General features: G+C 39.3%; 1 protein-coding gene across 8 annotated transcripts in view; it reads left to right on the top strand.

The window, feature by feature from the left end:
* ITPR2 (inositol 1,4,5-trisphosphate receptor type 2) overlaps positions 1 to 22454 on the top strand; it is a 439774-nt gene that overhangs the window by 235139 nt on the left and 182181 nt on the right. For all 8 annotated transcript variants that reach the window (XM_059682415.1, XM_059682414.1, XM_059682412.1 and 5 more), the window contains 3 exons: positions 1138 to 1328; positions 2613 to 2755; positions 7322 to 7430. In XM_059682415.1, coding sequence (XP_059538398.1) covers positions 1138 to 1328; positions 2613 to 2755; positions 7322 to 7430 — 443 coding nt within the window. The remainder of the gene's footprint in view (positions 1 to 1137; positions 1329 to 2612; positions 2756 to 7321; positions 7431 to 22454) is intronic.

Below are 22454 nucleotides of genomic sequence, written 5' to 3'. Positions count from 1 at the left end.
GCATTTGGCATTCTCTCCAGGCAGGTATCCCACTTTCTGGAGAGAACATTGCTACATTTCCTAAATTTATCCTCTGAATAGATCCCACTGCTGCCAGCTGCTCTGTTTATGCTAGTCAGAGGGAGGAGGCCTTAAATTCCCAGCTATTCAGATGTTCTTACTGAGTGAGTTGCCCCAGTGACTGCCCCAGACCCCTTGCCACTCTTCGTGTTGGTTGACTGTGCACCTAGGGAGGCCTGTTCTAACTTGAATCTCTTGTAGAACAGTTTCACCCCTTCCTCCTGTGAGGAACTAATCCCATCCTCACTCCACAGAAATGCCTCCACGTTTCTGTTTTCCTCCCGACAAGCATTCTCATTTTTTAATGTTGTCGTATAAGTCTGATAAAATATAAATTCCAGTTGATTTGGGGAAGAAGGACATATACTGTGTGCCATTTTCCAATGCGGGCTTTGTATATCTTTCATTAAAAACTTTTCTTCCTTTAGGGTATTTTATCACTTAAAATTTCGTGGGTATGTACATGCGTGTGCACAGACACTTACACACTAATTAATGAATGGGCCCGCAGGATTTTCTTATTTTCCTTGGCACCTGGGAAAGTACAAATGTGCATGTTTGTTATGCAGGGTTTTTCTATTGTGATGCTGTAGAAAGTACATTTCGAATATTAAGCATCAAGAAATCAAGTAAGTTCTTGAATATTTAATGAGCCCACTTTAATAACTGGTCTTAAAAATTGAAATACTTTTATGTTAAAAGCTTTTGAAGTTATATAAAATAATTTAATGGCAGAGTTTAAAGATTTGATGCTTTTTCTTTTTAATTAACATGTAACATTGTATTAAGGTGTGCAACGTAATGATTTGTTATAAGTATATTGAAAAATAATTACCATTACTAATTTAGTTGACATCTGTCACCTCATATAGTTACAGATGTTTTTTGATGAATACTTTTAAGATCTACTCTTTAGCTACTTGCAAATGTACAGTACAATATTGTTAAGTATCTCAGGTCTCATGTATCTTATGGTTTTCTTTTCTATTTGTTCTCTGTTTATATGATTATTTTGATAATGTGTAAAAAGCTTTGGTCAAATTAAGAGGGAAATATTTAAAAATCTTTCTTTTTCAGCAAAGAATCGTGGAATTGCTATTCCAGTGGATTTGGATAGTCAAGTTAATACTCTTTTCATGAAGAACCATTCAAATATGGTGCAGAGAGCAGCCATGGGTTGGAGACTGTCGGCTCGCTCTGGACCCCGCTTTAAGGAGGCTCTTGGAGGACCTGCTTGGGATTATAGAAATATTATTGAAAAGTTACAGGTACAATGCGAGCATGAAAAGGCATTATAATTTTCTAAATTACATTATTAACATATGTAGTTACACAAGTTAAATATGGTTGAAAATATCAAATTCTAGTTGGGGACCAGGCTTTACTTTATAACTTCCTACCAGTCATATTGGATTAGAGCCTACACATATGAATTCATTTTACCTTAATTACCTCTGTAAATGCTCTCTCTCCAATTACAGTCACATTATGAAGTACTGGGGCTTAGGATGTGGACCTCAATGTAGGAGTTTTGAGGGAGACACAATTCAATCCATAACAGACATCTTCCTACCCACATAACTGTAGAGAATTTCATTGGAGCGAATGAGGGTATTATGCTGAAGAAATGGTCAAGACATGAACTGGAATAAATATTATGAGAGGTTACATGTAGATTAATTGGTGGAGGTTCAGAGTTTTAATAGATAAACATATGTGATTAAAAAGGCAAGTTAGTTTCAGTATGAGAAACTTGAAGGCTATTCAAATCATTAAAGGTCATTAAAATTTTTTTGGGGGGGAAAATGTCATTATACATGATTAAGCAGTTATTGGTTTGCAGGATAGGATTAACAGGAAGAGACTAGAAGAAGGCAGATTAGTTAAGAATTACTTAAGATCTCAGCCAGATCGTGGTATGAATGCAATGGAGAAATAGGTGTTGCATACAACAATGAAGGCCGGGTCAACAGATTGGTGGCTACTGGATGGAAATAGAGGGCGTGAGAGGCATTTAAGAGGTGCTGATGATTGGAGACTAGGTGATATTATTAAGACTCTTTATTGTAAGAGGAAAGGGATTATATTCTATACATTTTTTCAAACAATATAGCAAGGAATTTCCCCATTGGAAGAAATAGTTTTAGATGACCAATGACACATAGAAAACCTTTTTTTTAGCTCTTGCACAGGCATGCTCCAATTTATTACAATTTGATGAATACCTGTCATGTGTGCATTACAACCCGAGACACTTCAACGCCTGTGCCAATGGTTTTATTGGCTTTTCATCTTGTGTGTATATCCTTAGAAATCATATAAGCTATCCACCTCTCCCTTACCTTAAAAATGACAACAGAGACACAGGTAGCACTGATACAGAAAACCAGACTGTACTGAAAGAACAGATATTGGGTACCATGGGAAAATAGGGTATATCTGTGAAATTCCCACATCTCATTCCTGGTTAGTGTTCCTCAGCTTGTCATGTCTTCAAAGGATGAAGTCTGACTCAGGTCTTCACACAGGTTCTCTGGTGCTTTCTTCCTTAGGATGTAGTGGCCTCCCTGGAGCAGCAGTTCAGCCCAATGATGCAGGCAGAGTTCTCAGTGTTGGTTGATGTGTTGTACAGTCCAGAGCTACTGTTCCCTGAGGGGAGTGATGCAAGGATCCGATGCGGTGCTTTCATGTCCAAGTAAGTGGTGCGATCTGCGACCCTGCTAGTGTCCATTACAACAAAACTGAGATGGCCTGTAACGTTTCTGCGTTTTACTCTGCTGGCACAAAAGGACAGTCCATAGAGTGTGTCAAAGGTCCAAAATCCATGTTAAAATATACTTCCAAAATAATTTGATGTCATTGAAATTTTATGCTGGTGAAAGTCACATTTTACTAAAAGTTACTGCAAGTGGAATGTGTCATGGTTGGCACACAATATCACATCAAATAATATTCTGGTTCTGATTCCTTTCTATGCCTATAGGGTGTGACCCTACAAAAGATTCCTATCTAAAGTCACCAACTTTTACTCACATAGGAAGCAAATGGAGCTAACATTTATTGAGATCTCACTATGTGCATGATGGTCTCCTGTGGGTTTACCTGTTTTATCAGATTTGCATAAACGCTCAGCGATTGAGAGGTCAGCCCCATTTGAGAGATGAGGAAGCTGAGGGTCGAGTAGGCGTCAGGTAGAGAACTATTATGTCTCAGACTCAGGACTTGTTGGGGTCCAGCCCCAGCAGGTCCAGGGGTCCCCAAAGGTGTGGACGGAGTCGACGAAGAAGGAATGACACGGAGACAGCGTTCAGTTGATCAGCAGCCTAGCCAGGATCTCTAGCCAAGTTCTGGTCAGGATCTCCAGCGAAGTTCTGGTTAGGATCTCCAGCCAGGTTCTGTGTCCATGTTCTCTTGCTAGGTTCTCCAGCCAGGTTCTCCAGCCAGGTTCTGTAGCCATGTTCCCTTGCTAGGTTCTCCAGCCAGGTTCTGTCCAGGTTCTCCAGCCAGGTTCAGTCACCAGGTTCTAGTCAGGTTCTCTTGCCATGTTCTATCCAGGTTCTGTAGCCAGGTTCTGTCTCTAGGTTCTTCAGCCAGGTTCTCTCGCTAGGTTCTGTCTCTAGGTTCTGTGGCCAGTTTCTGTCCAGGATCTTTTGCCATGTTCTCTCGCTAGGTTCTGTCTCTAGGTTCTGTCTCCAGTTTCTGTCTAGGATCTTTTGCCATGTTCTCTCCAGCGAAGTTCTTCTGTCTCTAGGTTCTGTGTAGGTTCTGTGTCTAGGTTCTATTTCCTGTTGTCTTGTTACATCTGTATTTATACCAGTTGATTCCAATCCTATCAATCTCTATTACAAAGGAGTAAAGATTATGTAGCTTAAGCATGATTGTTCGTAGTTAAAGTGATTAATTACCCGCCTGGCACTTAGTTAAGGGGTTTTATTCCCTCCCTAACTTCAGGGGAAAATCCCTACCTGGGGAAACAACCTTTCTCAGAGAGGTGACCTTGGTTAAAACTCATAGTGCCAAGAAGGTGAGCAAACATATTAAGAACAGTATGCCATATATGCCAGGTCCCTTGAAACAGCAAGCATGGACCGGCTCCCGGCAAGGACTCTGCCATGTTGCCCTGATGATCCTCCTCTACAGATCTTTCATTTACTTATTTTTCATAGCATTTTTGTGGCATTGTCAGATCCGTTATAGCTAATATATTTATCCTAGAATATTTTCATTTAAATGGTAAGTGAAAATTTTCAAGGAAGATCTGCAAGTATAAGCAGTTGTGAGAAAAAGTAGAATAAGCCTCAGAAAGAAGAGAAATGTCTTAACATATAGGGCACTTCATTGAGTGATTTGCAAGTAAATCACAGACTCAAGATGGCCAGGCAGAGCTACTTGGTCTTCTTGGGAGAGTATCTGGATGGAGAGTTGGTTGAGGCTGCCAGTCCCCTTGACCGTCATCCATCACAGCCAACTCCTGTGTGGGCGAGGATATGAGGATATTGCTGGATATGAGGATATTACACCCCTGGGCCTTATTTTATAACTAGAAGTTTGTACCTCTCAATCCTTTTACTTTTTGCACCTTTCCCCCTTCTGCCCTCCCATCTGGCAGCCATCAGTTTGTTCTTTGTTTCTATGAGTCTTGTTTTGTTTGTTCATTTTTCTGTTTGTTTTTAGATTCCAATTATAAGTGAAATCATATGGTATTTGTCTTTTCCTGTCTGACTCATTTCACTTAGCATAATATCCTTTAGATCCAACCATGTTGTTGCAAATGGCAATATTTCATTCTTTTTTATGGCTGAGTAATAATAATAATAATAATAATAATTTTATATATATATATATATATATATATATATATATATATATATATATATATATATATATATCCCCACACACAATGGAATATATCTTCCACATCTTTATCCATTCATCTGTCAGTGCACACCTAGGTTACTTGCATATCTTGGCTATTGTATTTAATACTGCAATGAACATATAGGGTTACATATATATATTTTTTCAAATTAGTGTTTCCATTTTCTTCCAATAAATGCCCAGAAGTGGAATTGCTAGGTCATAAGGTAGTTCTACTTTTAATTTTTTGAGGGATCTACTTACTGTTTTTCATAGTGGCTGCACCAATTTTTAATTCCACCAACATTGTATGAGGGTTCCCTTTTCTTCACATCCTCAACACTTGTAATTGTCTTTTTGGAAATAGCTATTTTGATAGATGTAAGGTGGTATCTCATAGTTGTTTTGATTTGCATTTTTGTAATGATTACAGGTGTTGAATATATTTTCATGTGTCTTTTGGCCATCCGTTTGTTTTATTTGGAGAAAGGTTGACTTCCCATATTTTAAACAGATTGTGTGTTTTTTATATTGTATGGATGCTATAAATTTTGGATATTAACCCCTTGTCAGATATATTGTTTGAAAATATCTTCTCCCATTCAGTAGGTTGCCCTTCCATTTTGTTGATGGTTTTCTTTGCTGTGAAGACCTGGCTATTTCATTTCCGTATCGCCTCTTGTATCCTACCCCATCACATGCCCTATTCATCTCTTGCTTTGTGCTCATTCTTCCATGTCATCTTTCCCACTGCCATTGATGGACTTTTTTTTCACATGTAGGCAGGGTTATTCAGGTCCTTTAAAACAATGGTAACCTATTTTCTATAGAGTAAATTCCAGACTCTTTAGCATGATATTCCCAGTTTCTTCTTTCCAGACCACATCTTTTACACTCTCCTCTTCCATGACTTTAAGTGTCAGAGGCCAGTGAGAGAACTATCATTTCCTGGACGTGAGGGTCAGCTTTCTGGCTCCACCCTTTGTTCCTACTGTTCCCTTTGCAGGGATGCTTCTACCGCCCCACTGTTCCCTGCCAGGTGAAATCTTCATAGTTAAATGTCATCTTGTCGCTGAAAACCTCTTTGTCAGCCCTGGGCAACTCCCCCAACAGAATGTGACAGCTTCTTTGTCTAGTTTATGACATTGCCAATACAGCTGCTATAGCCCTTATCATGTCGTGTAAGAGGTGGCTGTGTGCAGCAGAGTTTTATTGGGACTCTTCACAGTACCTCTGAGACTCAAGAGATCAGTGAGCAGAGTCATGTCACCACAGAGTGGGGCTTCAGACTCTTGGCTCTGAAGTCAGACGGACCTGGGACTATTTCCAGATGCCACCCCTTAATAATTATGTAACTAGAGGCAAGTTGCTTTATCTTTCTAGACCTCAGTTTTCTCATTAGTAAAATTAGACTGGCGATGTAACCTGTAGCATTGGCCTGTTATAAGGTTGAATTAAGAGAGTCCATGAGAAGTCCTTGTCCATCACACTGACACCTGGTAAGCCACTTACTAGCCATTATCTAGTGAAATGTCACTTGTCCCATAGCACTCCTGTTATGTCACTGGAATAATCAGATCATTCCCTTATAGCCTACATCATTTTGTTTTTCCAGGAAGACATGTCTCACAGGGTCATCTTACAAATCAGCTTAATGAAGAACCGTTTATGCTAAGCTAGAAATTCTGATAATGAACATTTTATTTGATTTTGAGTTCTTGGGGATGCTATGTAACTGTGATCCTCAAACTTTTCTCTTGACAGAACACCAGTGCAAAAGTTACCACTATAATATTAATCAGAATTTTTGTTCAAATTATAGTAAATGTATAGATGTCTTAATGTTACCCCTTTTGTGCTTTTGTTTTGCTTCTAATCACAAAAACAGCTTGTTTTTACCAAGCTCTAGGGGTGAAAAAAATAGCATATTATTATTAATGGAAACTAGAAAGCAGCCCATGCTAAGGTTGTAATGTTGTGCACTGCTAGCACTGTATAATCAATGTAATACAGTATATAGAAAATAATGTAGTATAACATTACATAAAAATGTAATATACTGCAAATATTCATATTTCTCCCAGTAAAGTTGTTTCAGTTCATATGGGATTAAAGATAAGTAGTGTTTCATTGTTTTTCAAAGAGTATTGTGTCCCATAAACAATATGCTATCTGAATAAATTTAGAAGCACTGAGATATACTGCCTGTAACACAACGGAAGCTTTATAATGCAGAGTCTATAGCTTAAGTGTAATTTTTTAAAAAATTTGAAAACAGGCATTTATATTGTTTACTTCATATTCTTAAATAATAGTATGATTTATTTCCCTCTAGCATGTGATGATCGTATATAGCTTGAAGAGAAATTGCTCTCCTATTTAAGGCTTAATCTTTTGCTTTAAGGTTGATTAATCATACGAAGAAACTAATGGAGAAAGAAGAAAAACTGTGCATTAAAATTCTTCAGACTTTACGAGAAATGCTAGAGAAGAAAGACATCTTTGTGGAAGAGGTATTTCTAAAAACTTTTTAGTATTTGAAAATAAAGTAGAATTTCTAGAATACTGTCACCAATGAATTACAAAAGGTTATTATGTAATTACTTGCATTACATATTAATGGCCTGTATACTTAGATGAATTAGATAATTTGAGTTTTTATGGTATTCATCTCTCCTGTCTGCTTTCACTTGAGAAATATTTAAGATTACAGTGGCCCAGGTATCTGGCTTACTTGTTTTTATGATATTTTATCCTGAATATGTATATATTTTTTCATATAGTGTCAGTGGACCAAAAGATGTTTTTTAACAATGTGCAACTGAGGTGCATTATTAAGAGTTTGTATAAAGTTCTGCTTCGCACTGAAATATTCTATGTATTTTGGCACATGTTGATTTTTATTATAAATACTAGAGGCCCGGTGCATGAAATTCATGCACTTGGGGGGTGCGCCCTCTCGTAGTCCAGGAGCCCTCGGGGGATGTCTGACTGCTGGCTTAGGCCCACTCCCCGCCAGCAGTCAGACATCCTTAGCGCTGCCGCAGGGGTGGAATAGGCTCCCACCACCGCCACTGCACTCGCCAGCTATGAGCCTGGCTTCTGGCTTATAGAAGCACCCCCCCTGTGGGAGCACACTGACCACCAGGGGCAGCTCCTGCATTGAGCATCTGCCCCCTGGTGGTCAGTGCACATCATAGCAACTGGTCGTTCCACTGTTTGGTTGATTTGCATATTAGCCTTTTATTATATAGGATATGTTCATGTCATTTCCGATAATATTTTACCAATTATTATGAAGTAATACTTTTAAAAAATAAATGGGTTAGTAAGTTTCTATTTTAACTATTTAAGTATTGCACAAATGATTTTCAGAAAATACCAACTTATCTATAGTAATGAAAGCATAATATGCTAATTAGACCAGATGTCTTTCTGGATAACCTTCCAGATAAAGCCAGGCCTGTGAGGGAAGCCCGGGTCCCGGGTGCCAGCAGCTGGGGGAAAGAAGGCCTACTCTTGCATGAATTTCATGCATCGGGCCTCTAGTAGGTAATAATTGCCAGTCTTATTAAAAATGACAGCTCAGGTGCTCATTAAGAGATAGCTAGGAGCATGTTTAATATCCAAGGTTATAGACTTACGTTTAAAATATAAATCTAGTGTAGTTTTTTAAGATAGCTACCTTTTACTTTTATGTGTGGTTTCAAACAAAATTTTTATTATACTCTTAATAACTTTTTGATTAGTTCCTGTAAATACTAATCATCTGATATGTTTAAAATCGGAAGATTTTTATTTGATTTATTTGTGTATATGCTATCGAATTCCAAAAAGATTGTAGTTATAGGTTTCTCTTTTTTAAAAAATGTCTCATAGAAAAGAAAACCAATGGAATCTTGAATATTAATAGAAGCTGCATAGTTTCAAAATACTCTATTTGAATCACATGTTTGATTCAATAATCAAAAGGACTTTTGCTTTACAGTAATTCTCTTCATTATTTAAACTGTGTTTGGAAAGTAAATTATCAAAATAAAGACAGAGCAATTTTAGCAAATGTTTCTGTGACATAGGATTCAGGAAAAAACGTATAAGTTTGTGTATGTGGTATGCTTTTAAAAAATGGCAGAGTTCCTTAGGGCTTTTTGTTGTGGGTTTTTTAAAAATTATTATTCCTTAAAATATTTCTTTAAATTGTTTATTTTTGACTGAAGTGCTAGATCCTAAAATAGAAAAATTGGGTCAATATAAATTTTTGACAGAAGCATGAGCTTTATGGTAACAGTTAACTTGTGCTTAACAGGAGATAATTATAAGCCTTCCAATTTTCTGTAACAGATTATTATTGAATTACTCTAAAGAAAAATAGGAAAGAAAACAAGTAAGACTTTACTTTGACTAGTCAAGAGTATTTTAGTATATTTCCTAAACCACCCTAAATACATTATGCTGGCATCTGTTTTTCTTTCCCATTCCCACCGCTATCACTAGTTTAGGCTTTCATTATCTTTGTCTAGAAAACCCCAGTAGTCCATTCAGTTCTCTGAAGTCCATTCATTGCCTCCTTGAAGAGAGGCAAGGCTGCTGTTCTCATAACAGGGGTACCATTTGCATAAGATACAATGTGAATGTCACCACCAGGGCAAAGCCCTCAGAGAAAGTTAAGATGAGAAAGGCTAGTTGGGGTTAGTCACTCAGTCAGCTAACACATATATTGTGAGCGACTATTAATTATTGGTTGTTGTGCCTGAGCACTGGGGATGAAGCCATGGATGACACAGCATGCCAAGGGCCACCATGTGGTACAATTCACATGCCAGCGGACTCCTGTAATAGTCTGCTGAGATCATGAGAGCATTTCAGAAACCTTCAGGGACTCGCACTGTCCTTGGTGTTCCAGGCCCTCCATTATGTCTGTCTCCTGTGCTTTCTGCCCCCATCCTTCCTCATCCATTAGCCACCAAGAATCTGGCTTTTCCTGCACTGATCCGTGCTACACCTGGAATCATGGATCGCTAAAATCCAGACAAGCCTGTATCCTCTGAGTGTTATCTTTGTAGAGTAGCTAATGGGTGGTACTTATCAACTATTCCAGCCAGTGGTGATTACGTTCTCATTAGAAAGTCTCAAGAGACTTTGTGCCTCTCTTTAATGACCCTTCAGGCTGTTTCTGGCTGTTTATTCCAAGCTCCTTGTTTTATAAATGATGTCATTCAGACTCAGAGAAGTTAAGTGGTTTGCCCCAGGTCACACAGTGAGTACCAGAACAGGATTTAACCAAAACGCCCTCCTCTATGCCTAATCTTATTTATTAGAGCACAGCCAACTTTGACAAATGCATCACTCGTAAGAAAGATTAGGGTATTTTGTCCAGCAGGTTTTTGTATCAAATTTTTAAGTCACAGAGAATACAAGATAGGATATAACAATCCAAATGGATAAAGGTTTAAAAAATGTCTAAGAAAATATTAAAGAATGTGGAAATGCAGTCATTTAACTAAGAAAAGAAGAACCTGAAAGGGACTTATAAGTATCATTTCTTAATTTCCATGTCTACTAAGGACAGAATAAGAAAAAATAAATAGGTGAAAGAATTCTAGAGTTTAGATAGCTTTAATTCTAAATGTTTTAGAAGGAGAAGCATTTCTACCAGTGAAAGTAGAAGATTTTTCTTTCCCCAGGAAGTTTTAAAGGAACACATATTAGATCTAGAATGATTCTAACATCTACTTTGGAATGAAGTCAGGACTAGTTGACCTCCATGTGTTGTCAGTTGGCTTTCCTTAAATAGTTGGTGCTCAATTGTCTGTGACAGTGGAGGGGAGCTGTTAAATGACTCACCAGTCTGGGTGACATGAAACTGGGTAACAGATTCAGAAACTGGTCAAAGCCATTATTTTACAACCCATGTGCTCCCAGAAAAAAAACCCTGATTATCAGTAGTGGATAATTGGCTGTGTTTCCATGATTGTATTAGTTTCCTATTTACCAAAATCTTCGTGGTTTAAAACCACACAAATTTATTATTTAATGTTTCAGAGGTCAAAAACTTTAAATCAAGATTTTGGCGCTGATGCATTCATTATGGAGGTTTTAGAGGAGAATTTATTTCTTTGCCTTTTCTAGCTTCTAGAAGCTGCCTGCATCCCTCGCTTTGTGACTCCACCTTCCATCTGCAAAGCTAGCAGAATAGCATCTTCCAGTCTCTCTCTCCCTCCTTTCTCTCTCTCTCTCTCTTTCTCTCTCTCTCTCTCTCTCTCATTCTCTCTCTCTCTTCTTCTCTCTTCCTCTCTCTCTCTCTCTCTCTCTCTCTCTCTCTCTCTCTCTCTCTCTCTCTCTCTCTCTCACACACACACACACACACACACACTAATGTCACCTCCCCTTTTCATACTCTGACCCTCTTGCATCCCTCTTACAAGGACACTGTGATTACAATGGACCCACCTGGATAATCAAAGATACTCTCCCCATTTCAAGATTCTTAACTGAATCACCTGCGAAGTCCCCTTTGCCATGTAGGGTGACATAGTGCAGGTTTTGGTGGTTATGGCATAGATATTTGGGGGAAGGCTGTTACCCACTCTATAATTGTGATCCTTTTACTGACAGTGAGAAATGATATGTGGAATATAGAGAGTTTACCTGCCGCTCACTAAAATGACTATGTAGGGCAGTTTAAGTGCAAATGACCATTTTAAAATGCTTTAAATTTACAGTACTTAGCTGTTTTCAAAGTATTTTAAAATATTTTGCTACCTTTCAACACCAGTTTCAGGAAGTACGAAGAGTAGGCAGTGTTATCTCTGCATTTGTAATGTGGAAAGATACAGAGAAGTTATTTGCATTAAATCCCATAGGTTACCTAATGCCTGGTTGTCTAATACCTAATCAGCTAGATTTGTACTGTCTGTGTATTGGAGCATTCCCAACAGATCTCTCAGAATTAAAGCCAAACAAAAAACTCATACCAGGATTTTTCACATTAGCTATCTTAATATTACATTTAAGACTCCACCTATTTAAATTATAAATGTCATCTTAAAAGCAAATCTCTGTTTTCATTTTTGTTTCTTTGGTCTCCAATACTAGAAGAGTGTGTGTGTGTGTGTGTGTGTGTGTGTGTGTGTGTGTGTGTGTGTGTGTAACAGCTAAAATTTTAAAAATAGAGCAATGAAGCATAAAAATAGAGTAAAGAAGCATAAAGTTGCTTCATGGTTGAACCAGATGCCCTTTAAAGCAATTTCCACCTTTAATAATCCAGTTTTCTGATTCTGTTGGCCAAGTCATAATTTACTACCATTTTATCTGAAAGTCAATTATTTTACAAACATTTATAATTTATAATACCTTTCATTACAGGTCCTAAATTACTTTTACTTTATATTCTTGTTTCATGTTTGTAAGTTTGTGCCAAAGGTTGAGAGAGAAGTGGGTGAGCAATATCTTTAAGATTCTAAGCAGAGTAATAGAAGCAAAAAAAAAAAAAATGTGATTTTCTGTTATGTGTATCTGTATGTGAAGTCATCTAGTGACCATGTATGTATTCTATGTTATAGTATGCTATAATACTTTTTATTGAAGGACAAAACATGAAAATTGTACATAGAAATTCTTTAAGAGGGAAAGTTACCCAGATTTTAGAAAAAATTTCATGTATTATTTATTTAGTCAATTCTGATAGAAAAGCAAAAAATTACAAAGAATGTAACTAATAACCTTGAGAGCTCAGTATGCCTTTGGAATTGGCCATATTCAAAAGGCTTTGTTTTAGATAACAACAGCATGTATATTTATTTGCACTTAAAACATGTATATTAGGAAATCTGAGGAGGAAAGAGAAAAGAAGGACTCTTTTAAAATGGCTCGAGGGCAGTATGATTCTTAATGTTTCCAAACCTTAAAGCCATTTTATTCTACTCTTATTTCCAAGACCTCTCTACCACAAAAGAGGAAACACCTGTTAGGATAAGTGTGTTTTTGAACAGAGTAGCTTATGATAGCACCATACCTTTGTTTTGTGGATTTAAAGATATTTTAGGTCCAGATCTGAAAAAGGGTTTCCCAGAGGTGATAATGGAGATAAAAGGAACTGTGTGGATTGAATAGAGGTGGGCTGATGGGGGTGGGGGGTGGGGCGCGCAGGGGTTGGCAGGAAATAAGAAGGGCTGTGTTCAGAGCAGTGATGGCGAACCTTTTGAGCTCGGCGTGTCAGCATTTTGAAAAACTCTAACTTAACTCTGGTGCCATGTCACATAGAGAAATTTTTTGATATTTGCAACCATAGTAAAACAAAGACTTATATTTCTGATATTTATTTTATATATTTAAATGCCATTTAACAAAGAAAAATCAACCAAAAAAATGAGTTTGCGTGTCACCTCTGACACGCGTGTCATGGGTTCACCATCACTGGTTCAGAGGATTGGTGTGGTTTTAAGGATTTTGGAGGGGGTGTCAATTTTCTTCATTTTATACTCTTTAGTCTACATTTCATTAGGATTTATAAAATATTATAAACTATTTCACAAAAAGAGAAACATCTATAAATCATAAATAGTCAAGGTTTCTGTAACCACTGATCCTAAATATATAAAATTTGTAGCTCTGTACTTTAGAATAGGAAAAGATAATGAACACTGGACATATTCAGTGATAGCCTGCAGAACTGGAAGTGTGAAGTACCTTTCCTTACATTGCAGTGAAAGAAGTTGACCTATTTTGAATGCCATCATAATTTTTCCATGGAATATATTCTTATTTACCCTTAAATTACACTGATACACATATAATGTACAAAATAATGAAGATGTTTAATCAAGTTCAATATCCTTCAAATTTTCAGGTTTAAAATGCCATGTATTCTTGGAATGCTATTGCAGAGAGATCTAGAGAAAAACTCTACAATAGCTGTGGTGAAGTTTTAGCATTGGTTTTTATAAAGTAACTAGTGGCCTGGTGCACGGATTCGCGCACATTGAAAGGAAATTAATTAGAAGAAATATTTTAATATTGCTATTCACCCCCTCTCTGTAATAGAAGTGTCAAACAAATTCATGATCGACAATGACAGATGGAAACACATGTGTGCGATTGGCACCAGCGAGAGCTTTATATGTATAGATAAACTTGCCTAATTAGACCTACTTTCTGATCTAGCTATACTTTGTCCTGCCCAGTGAAGCACCCAACTTCTCTTTCAGGTAATTGTCAGCAACACAGCAGTAAATATCAATATGAAGCAGATTATTATTATAGATCATGCAGGGAGAACAAAGGGTGAAATATTTAACTATAGCAGTTTTTGACTATATTCTGCACCGTGAGAAAACTGAAGTCATTTTCAAGTTCTATCATTTCTTCTTTTCAGTCGGGTCAAGTTTCTAAACTTTCTAAATTTCTGTTTTCCGGCTAATGAAAAGAAAATAGGATTCCACCGAGTCTCCTATCTACCTACTCCAGGACTTCTGCGAGGATCAAATGAGATGAAGCATGGGAAAACGCTTCACAGACATTTGGTTAAAGTGTAAAATGTTTGCACCTGGCTATAAAGCAAGTCGTGTTCCCGGGCTGAAGAAATTCCAAGGAGGCTAGTTGCTAGGGAGAGGAAGCCGGGCGTTACTATGTGACGTCATTACCCGGCACCCACAGCCACCATTTCTGGGCTGGGCTGTGGGCCGCATTTTGTGCCCTGGAGTCTCGGCAGCATCGGCTGCAATTTGGTGGGCTGTCGCTCCAGGATGGTGGTGGAGCCTGTGTCCCACTTGGGGGAAGCCAAGTATTGCTTTGTTGGTGCCAGGTCCACGATGCCCTTTCTTTATAAATGGCCAGTGCACTTCACAGCAGCTCCTGCATTGAGTGTCTGCCCCCTGGTGGTCAGTGAGCATCATACGGACCATTCAGACAGGTGGAGGGACACTTAGCATATTAGCCTTTTATATATAGACTAGAGGCCCAGTCACAAATTTGTGCATGGGTGGGGCCCCTCAGCCTGGCCAGTGATCAAGGCCTATCAGGGGGGCCGGCCAGCCAGTGGGAGAGACCCTAGGTGGTTGGCCGGCTGGCCCCCTGATCAGGGCCTGGTGTTGGGGGGGGGGGGCAGAATGGGGGGAGGGACTGCAGGAGGTTGGCTGTGGGAGTGCACTGACCACCAGGGGGCAGCTCCTGTATTGAGTGTCTGTCCCGTGGTGGTCAGTGCCCATCATAACCACTGGTCGACCAGTCATTCTGGTCATTAGGCTTTTATATATATCATAATGGTCATTTAGGCTTTTATATATATATATAGTAGCTAGCATTTATCGGGAGCTTATTCTGTATCAGATACTGTTCCTGGTCCTTTTATGTATTAAATCTCCAACGGTATATTATAGTAAGTGTTATTATCTCCCTTTTACTGTGAGGAAACAGGTGTAGAGTTTAGGCCACACATCCAGTAGGTGGGAGAGAGCTGGTATTCCAACCCAAACATTTTGTCTCCTGAGCATGCTAGAGCCAACAGGTTATATGACTTATAATCACAGCTCTTCTATTTTCTCATATATTCAACTAAATAAAATGAAAAGTTCTTTCAGTTTTATTCTTTGTAACATTTGCATGTACACTGGAAAGCATAAACCATTGACTCAGTGAGCTACTTAGCAAAGGCTTACAGATTTTCGACCAAGCTGATTGGGAACACTGTGATGCAGTAGTTGCAGGGGATGTTCGAGCTTTATTTTTACAGACCTGCAGTTCAGTATCAGAGCTCCCAAACCCCATCCTGCGGTCATGGTCTGCGTTGTTAGTGTCCTGGATGTTAGATATAAAAGTTCCAAACAGTACTTTCTAAGATGACCACTGTAGTCAGCCCCTTGTGGAAAGGTGGCATTCAACCCACAGCACAGCATCGGATCGAGGGCTGTGATCTCTACAAATGCCCAGGTGGGGTAACTGGTATTTACACATTGAACAGTGATGGCAGACGGTGGCTTCTCCATGTAAAAGTTGGTATCTGGAGTGTTGAGGAATACAGATCTTTGTTTCTTAAAGAAATGATGCCTTGAGTTATTTTTAAGATATCTTCCACCCTTTTTTTTTTTAATTCTCAAATTTACTGTTAGCTGAGTTAATAAGAGCTTATTCTTTTCCTCAGCTGGAAAAACACACCATTGTAACCTTTTATTTCTGATATTGAGGAGGAACAGAAAGAATAAATCAGAATTATACCAAGAAACTTAACTCCTGCATCAAATATGCAGACCTGTCAGTCCCAGCAGGAATTGTGTTGTTGTGAATCTGTAAATTGTATCAAGCTCCTCTTACTGGAACAGTATTGCTGAATCATTCCCCTTCCATGCACACGCTCATTTCTCTCTCTAGGAGACAAACAAACTTAAGTAGAATTGCTACACATAGTGTACTGTAGCTTAAGAATTTGATAACTGTTTCACAAAGGAAAAATTAATTTCAGTTTTAGCATCAGTTGCATTATGTAAAAATGCTTATTAAACATATTTTAGAAGTGAGTGCATTTTTTTTGGTAATATTCTAATGCTTTACACTGGATACAGTAAGTGATGTTGCAGATATGGGGTATCATCTTAATCATTCCTATATTGTGATTGTGTGTGTGTGCTGTTTTAACTAGATATCTTAATGGTTGGAAATATGGAACTATGTCGGTGTCTCCTTACAATAAGAGATCTATTTTAGAAACACAATTAGAATACTCTTCCACTTTAGAATCTTTATGTTATATTTTCATCAGGGCAACAAGATTTTGATCATTGAAGGTGGGTACAAAGGCAACAATGGCTTTTAGAAATTCACTCTTCACTTGCAGGGCTGGCTTGGTCACTTACCCCTCCTAACAACACATTCAGGTAACTGCAGCACAGAAATGTTACAGAACTTGCCGAAGGTCACACAGCAAAAACTAAAAAAAAAAATAAAGAAAAGAATGATGGAACCAGGATGAAAACTCAGGCTGTCTGGCTCTGACCCTATGTTTACAACCACTGCATGAGACTGTCTTTCGTTATATTCTCAAATCAGCTTGCAAAGCTGTAGGAATGTCACCCATGGCTGTCAGGGGAAAACAGTTTCTTGTATAAAATAACATAAACCACCTGAAGATATTTCTTCTTGCATTTAATGGTTTTGAACATCTATCATTTACTGATTTCTTTAGGATAGACTTGGTTTCTGCACATTTCATCTGGTGCTTGACAACCTCAAGCATTTTTGTACAGATCTTAGTTACAACAAAACAACACAAACCACTGTGAATATTTGCAGATTGCTCGATGCAATTGTTGGGTTTATCTTTCCTTGGTTGTTCTTAGCCTTTGGCTGAGTTTTTAATGAAAAGTCAGATTGTAGACTGCACTCCTTGTAGAGTGATGGAACAGGGAAAACAAATGGAATGCGATAATGTACACACATGGCAGCTTGGGATAATGCATCGGTGATACAAAATGATCTAATTGAGGGCATGTGGACAATTAAAATCAGATCGAATGCTTATAATTAATATCACATGGATGAAATAATGTCAAAGATACCAACTCAAAGACATGCAGTTATATGGTTTCCATCCCAGGTATGAGTTGATTTCATTTTCTCTCAAATTGCCAAAGTGCAATTCAGGAAGTATTCCCAAAGGGTGAGTGGTAACCAGCAATGCTCTCACCCTTGGGCATAACTTTGAGAAGGATGCTTTCATTAGGCTTCTCACCAACAACCCCATTTATTCCTTCAACAAACAGGCTACACCATTATGGCTCAGGGTCCCCATGCCCAGGGCAGAGTTAGACAAGACCTCTGGCTGCTAGACGACTGCCCACTCTCTAGGAAGAGAATGTTGATATCAGCCCCACGATGCCGTTACCACTTGGTGCCCACTGTATTAACACTGAATTCTTCCTCTGCCCTCAGCCCACTGTCTCTCCATGGCATTCTGTGTCCTTGCCCTGACCCTGCTGTTTCTCTCCTCCACAGTCTCCCCGACTTTTCTCTCCTGCTCCACCCCCCTCAGCACACTTCCCTCCTTCTCTGAGTTCCCTCCACCTTCTAGCTCTACATGAAGGCTCGCTCCCCTGAGGCCACCCCGCTTTCTCAGCAGCTCTGTCTGTGGAGTCCCCCTTCTCTCAGCTACCGTGAAAAGAGGCTGTGTGTCCTTGTTGCTGCTCATGGTCACTTCTGGACTGATTCCTCTGCTCTTTTAAAAAATCCTCATCCCCTTGGAGAGTAATGAAGGCCCTCAGTCTATATCACCCTGGCATCTGCCAACATCCGGGCCACTCTCACCCATCAAAGGCTTTGGAACCTGGTGCACATTCAGTGTCTGGGCCCCCGGACCTGCCATCCTCAGGTGTGATTTTCATCCACGTGGGCTGTGCACTCAACACTCTGGCCTTTCAGGCCCTTGACCTCTGCATCTGCACTGACCTTCTCTCCCCCACGTCCATCACCCACTTTTTCAGTAACACCTAGGAAACTTTCGTCGCCAGGGCCTGCTTCTTCACGATAGCTAATTCAGCATCCCACTGCCTGACCTTTACTCTCCCACTCTGCTCGCTTGTTTAGCTACCCCAGTTAAGACTGTCCTTTGACCCGGTCAGGACCACTGATCTCTCTCATTTCCCAGCTGCTCAGCTTGCTCCCGTCCTCTGCTTATTTAACGGGAGATTTCATAGTCACAAACCCAACTGTTGAGCAGCTGTCGAAGGCAGGGCATAACAAACAATCCTGGCAAAACAGCATGGGAGAGGGGCAGGGCGGTTCCTTATGAGAGAATTGGAGTGTTGTGGCCAAAAGATGGGGGAAAGGATGCCAGGCAGGCCAAAACAAACAATGACCACTCCAATTCCTTCTGTAATTTCTGCTTCTGGACGCATTGAGTTATTTAGATTATTTAAGTTATTTGGCTGATTTTCTTACTCATGTTCCACTTAACTCTGTGTGCCACTTCTTTCCAAATGAAACCAGAAATCTTGGCTCACAGTTCCCTTGACAGAAAAGCTGCTTCTTCACTGTGTACACAGGCACTCCGTGTTCTCCGGCATTGAAAGGACCGAGGGTAGCTTTTCTCAAGGCTGAGAAAACATATGGATGAGAGTCCGCTACTTCTCAGCCCGTAGCCTTTTGACAAGGCATCTGCTACAACATTTTTTATTCTTGGATCATGGACTGTTGTTTGCCAATTGTTTTCATAAATATTAATCTTTGAAATCTTGACTAAGAAGTTGTTCTTTTTGGACTCTTTTCTTCTTTGTATGCACCATCTTTAAATAATTGTCTCATAACACAAGATTTTTCTTTGGAAAAATTCCCACTTTAAGAGTGGGGGCTAAAATTTCTAATTTGAAAACTCGTGGGTTGTTTTGTATTTGAATCCTCTCTCCTTTTCCTTTACTTAATTAAATTGACTGCCATTGGAATAATGGTTCTGCATTCATTTTGCAAAAGGAAGTCTTAAAAGTACCTCAGGAAGACATTTAAGTTTAACTTTCCCATGCACTTGATCGATTTAGTCCCACGGTGGATAACTAATTCCTTCTTGGTCTGAGAGTATAAACTTCAGGACTGAATCATGGTTTTGAACTGGACCCTATTCAGTATGTTCAATGATGGCATTTGATGCGTGTTCATTTCTCATCATCCCTTTGTGTGAGAGGATAATTAATTGGTAAGTCTGCATCGGATGAGACAGCGAGCACCTCTTCCACTGAAGGGTGTTATTTAATGACTGTTGATAAAGTTTTATAGGTCAGTGTGGCCTCTCCCATGCACTCAGTGGCACATATAAAGCATTGTAAGTGCTGTAGGCATTGTTTGGGGTTAGCTCATGATTTAGTTTACTGCTCCCTTGAGGGAGCAGTAATTCGGCACATTTTAAATTGTTTTAATTATTGCTCAATCAGTAAAATAATTTTTAACATTAACAATGAAATGCACTTTGCGTAGACACTTGATCCTCAGGTCTGTTAGGAAAACGTCATCTGTGTGTGAAGCCAGCGATGGCAGACACAGCACATTTCGAAGGAAGATTATGTAATCACCACTATAGGTCTTCGCTTCCCTAGTAAACTAGCTGTTCACCGTTAACTGTAATCTGTTTTAAAAAGTAGATTGCAAGCTCTCATTATAAGATCTGGAAAGGTGTGCTCTATTCGGTGGATTTCATAAGTGGCTTGGGTTTTCCTTTTCACTTCTTTGAGCCAGTGTACTCTATTATTAAAGGGGAGCTAATAAACTGGAAAATATGGTAACTCACCGATGAGTGATGAAATTATTATTTCTTCAGCTCTACCTAGCATCGTGTAAAAATTATATTTAGAGCCGGAGAGATTCTTGTGTTTTGCTGTCTGAAGGCTGTGTCATGGCTTGGGAATGTATCTCACAGTTGAGATCAAGCACTGCTTCCTCCAGGCCCTGTTGGCAGGAGTCCGCTCAGCTCTGCGTCTGCCATACTCTGAGAGTAAGATGAGATTCACATGTTTGCATACCATCTTATTCATTCCTGCCGGGGATACTTTCTGGAAAGAGCATATTGAATATTTCAGCGGTGCCTCTATTTTAGGGAAGGAGGAGAATCTCACAAAAATCGGGAACTATTCCAGAATCGGGCCAGAAGCCGAGGAGTAAATGAAGGGTCCGCTCCAAGGAGGCCTCTGCCAGTGGCTAGTGATTCCAGGTGGTTAGGAGGACGGGCGTGTGGAGCAATGTTCTCCTGGTTCAGGGACTGTGCACCTGAGGGAGATTACGGGGAGAAAGCTTGGCTTCACCTTTACGGTGTTAGCGGATGACCGACAATTATTTAGAACCTGTCATATGTTGTCGCAGATGCTGTGGTAAGATACAAATGAATGAAATGCCACCTGTGTTCATTTTCTAGGTTTGCCATGACAAAATACCACAGGCTGGTAAACAACAGACACTTACTTTTTCACAGTTCTGGAGGCTAGATGTTCAAGATCAAGGTGCTGGCAGGGTTGGTTCCTTCTGAGGCCCGTAGGGGAAGGATCTGCTCCAGAACCCTCTCCTTGGCTTGTAGGTGCCCACCTTCTCTCTCTCATCACATGATCTTTCCTCTGTTCCTGTGTCTGTGTCCAGATTTCTCCTCCTTATAAGGACACCAGGCATATTGGATGAGAGCCCACCGTAATGACCTTGTTTTAATTCAATCACCCATTTAAAGACAGTCTCTAAATATGGTTCTATTATGAGGTGACAGGGGATTAGGACTTCAACATAGGAATTTTGGGTGATGTGATTCAACCTGTACGACCACCTCCCTCTTTAAACCAACGCATAGATAGGACAGGTCCAGATGGTTTCTGGGTAAGCTTCTCCTGTGCTCATTTTGTTGAGGGCAGCCAGCGTGCACTGAGCAGGTTGCTGGCATCTACAAACAGATTTAGGAAGTTCCTTCTAAACAGTATTATTTAAATTAGTCTAAGCCAGTGGTTCTCAACCTTCTGGCCCTTTAAATACAGTTCCTCATGTTGTGACCCAACCATAAAATTATTTTCATTGCTACTTCATAACTGCAATGTTGCTACTGTTATGAATTACAATGTAAATATCTGATATGCAGGATGGTCTTAGGCGACCCCTGTGAAAGGGTCGTTCGACCGCCAAAGGGGTCGCGACCCACAGGTTGAGAACCGCTGGAAGCCAACAAATAAACATCAAAAAGGGGTTTTGCTTTCTTCCTCTTTCATGTTGTAGATTAATGTTGAAAGAAAACAGTCGCTTGGCACACAAACCCGTGACACTGACAAGCACGTGGAGAGATGTTTGAGCATAAACCTGAAGCATTACATAGATCTGACTGGTTCTGAAAGCCCAGAACGAGAATTTTGAAAATGTGACAGAATTTTAATGTTTGTGATATTCTTTGGCCGTGGACTGACTCTCCAAAGCATGGTGCAGTTTTTTTTCTGGAGCACTTTTGACAATGTGTCAGCACAATCACGAAGAATTCGACGTTTCAGGTGTGGTCTCTGGAGTTTCTGTATTTGCTAAAAATTAAATAGATGGAATATCATTTTAGCAATTTATCATTCTTGTCCTCTCCTAGCAAAATATGCACTTAAATCCTTCATTGAAAAATGTACCTTTTTGGAAAGTGTTTTCATTACTATTTACAAGTTATTTGTAAACCTCTCAATTTTATGGTTATTTTGGAAAGTGGCCAGTTATTTTTTATTTCCACAAAGAAATGAAGTTAATTTTACAAAAACATGACACAAACAGGAACATTACTTTGAGCCTGTGATACAGCCTAGCCCTGGTGCCTTATTCCTTGCACCTGAATGTGGGAGCTAACATTGAAGTGGTATTTTCATTATTTTAAGACAGAAACTGAGTCATGTCATAGTGTTACTTTTGTAAATATCCTGGTTTATAGAAGATTTTTCTGATAATTGAAGGCAGCATTATTTTCTTTTCTTAGGTAAAGTTTTTCTACTTCTTGCATATTTTAAACTAGTTGTCTCATACCAACAAAAGTAGTAAAAGCAGTACCAGAAAAATAGACTGCAAGA

This window comes from Myotis daubentonii, chromosome 2 (assembly GCF_963259705.1).
Source record: "Myotis daubentonii chromosome 2, mMyoDau2.1, whole genome shotgun sequence".
Taxonomy (NCBI): Eukaryota; Metazoa; Chordata; class Mammalia; order Chiroptera; family Vespertilionidae; genus Myotis; species Myotis daubentonii.
Note: the sequence above shows the minus strand (reverse complement) of the source record. Positions and strands in the feature narration are given on the sequence as shown.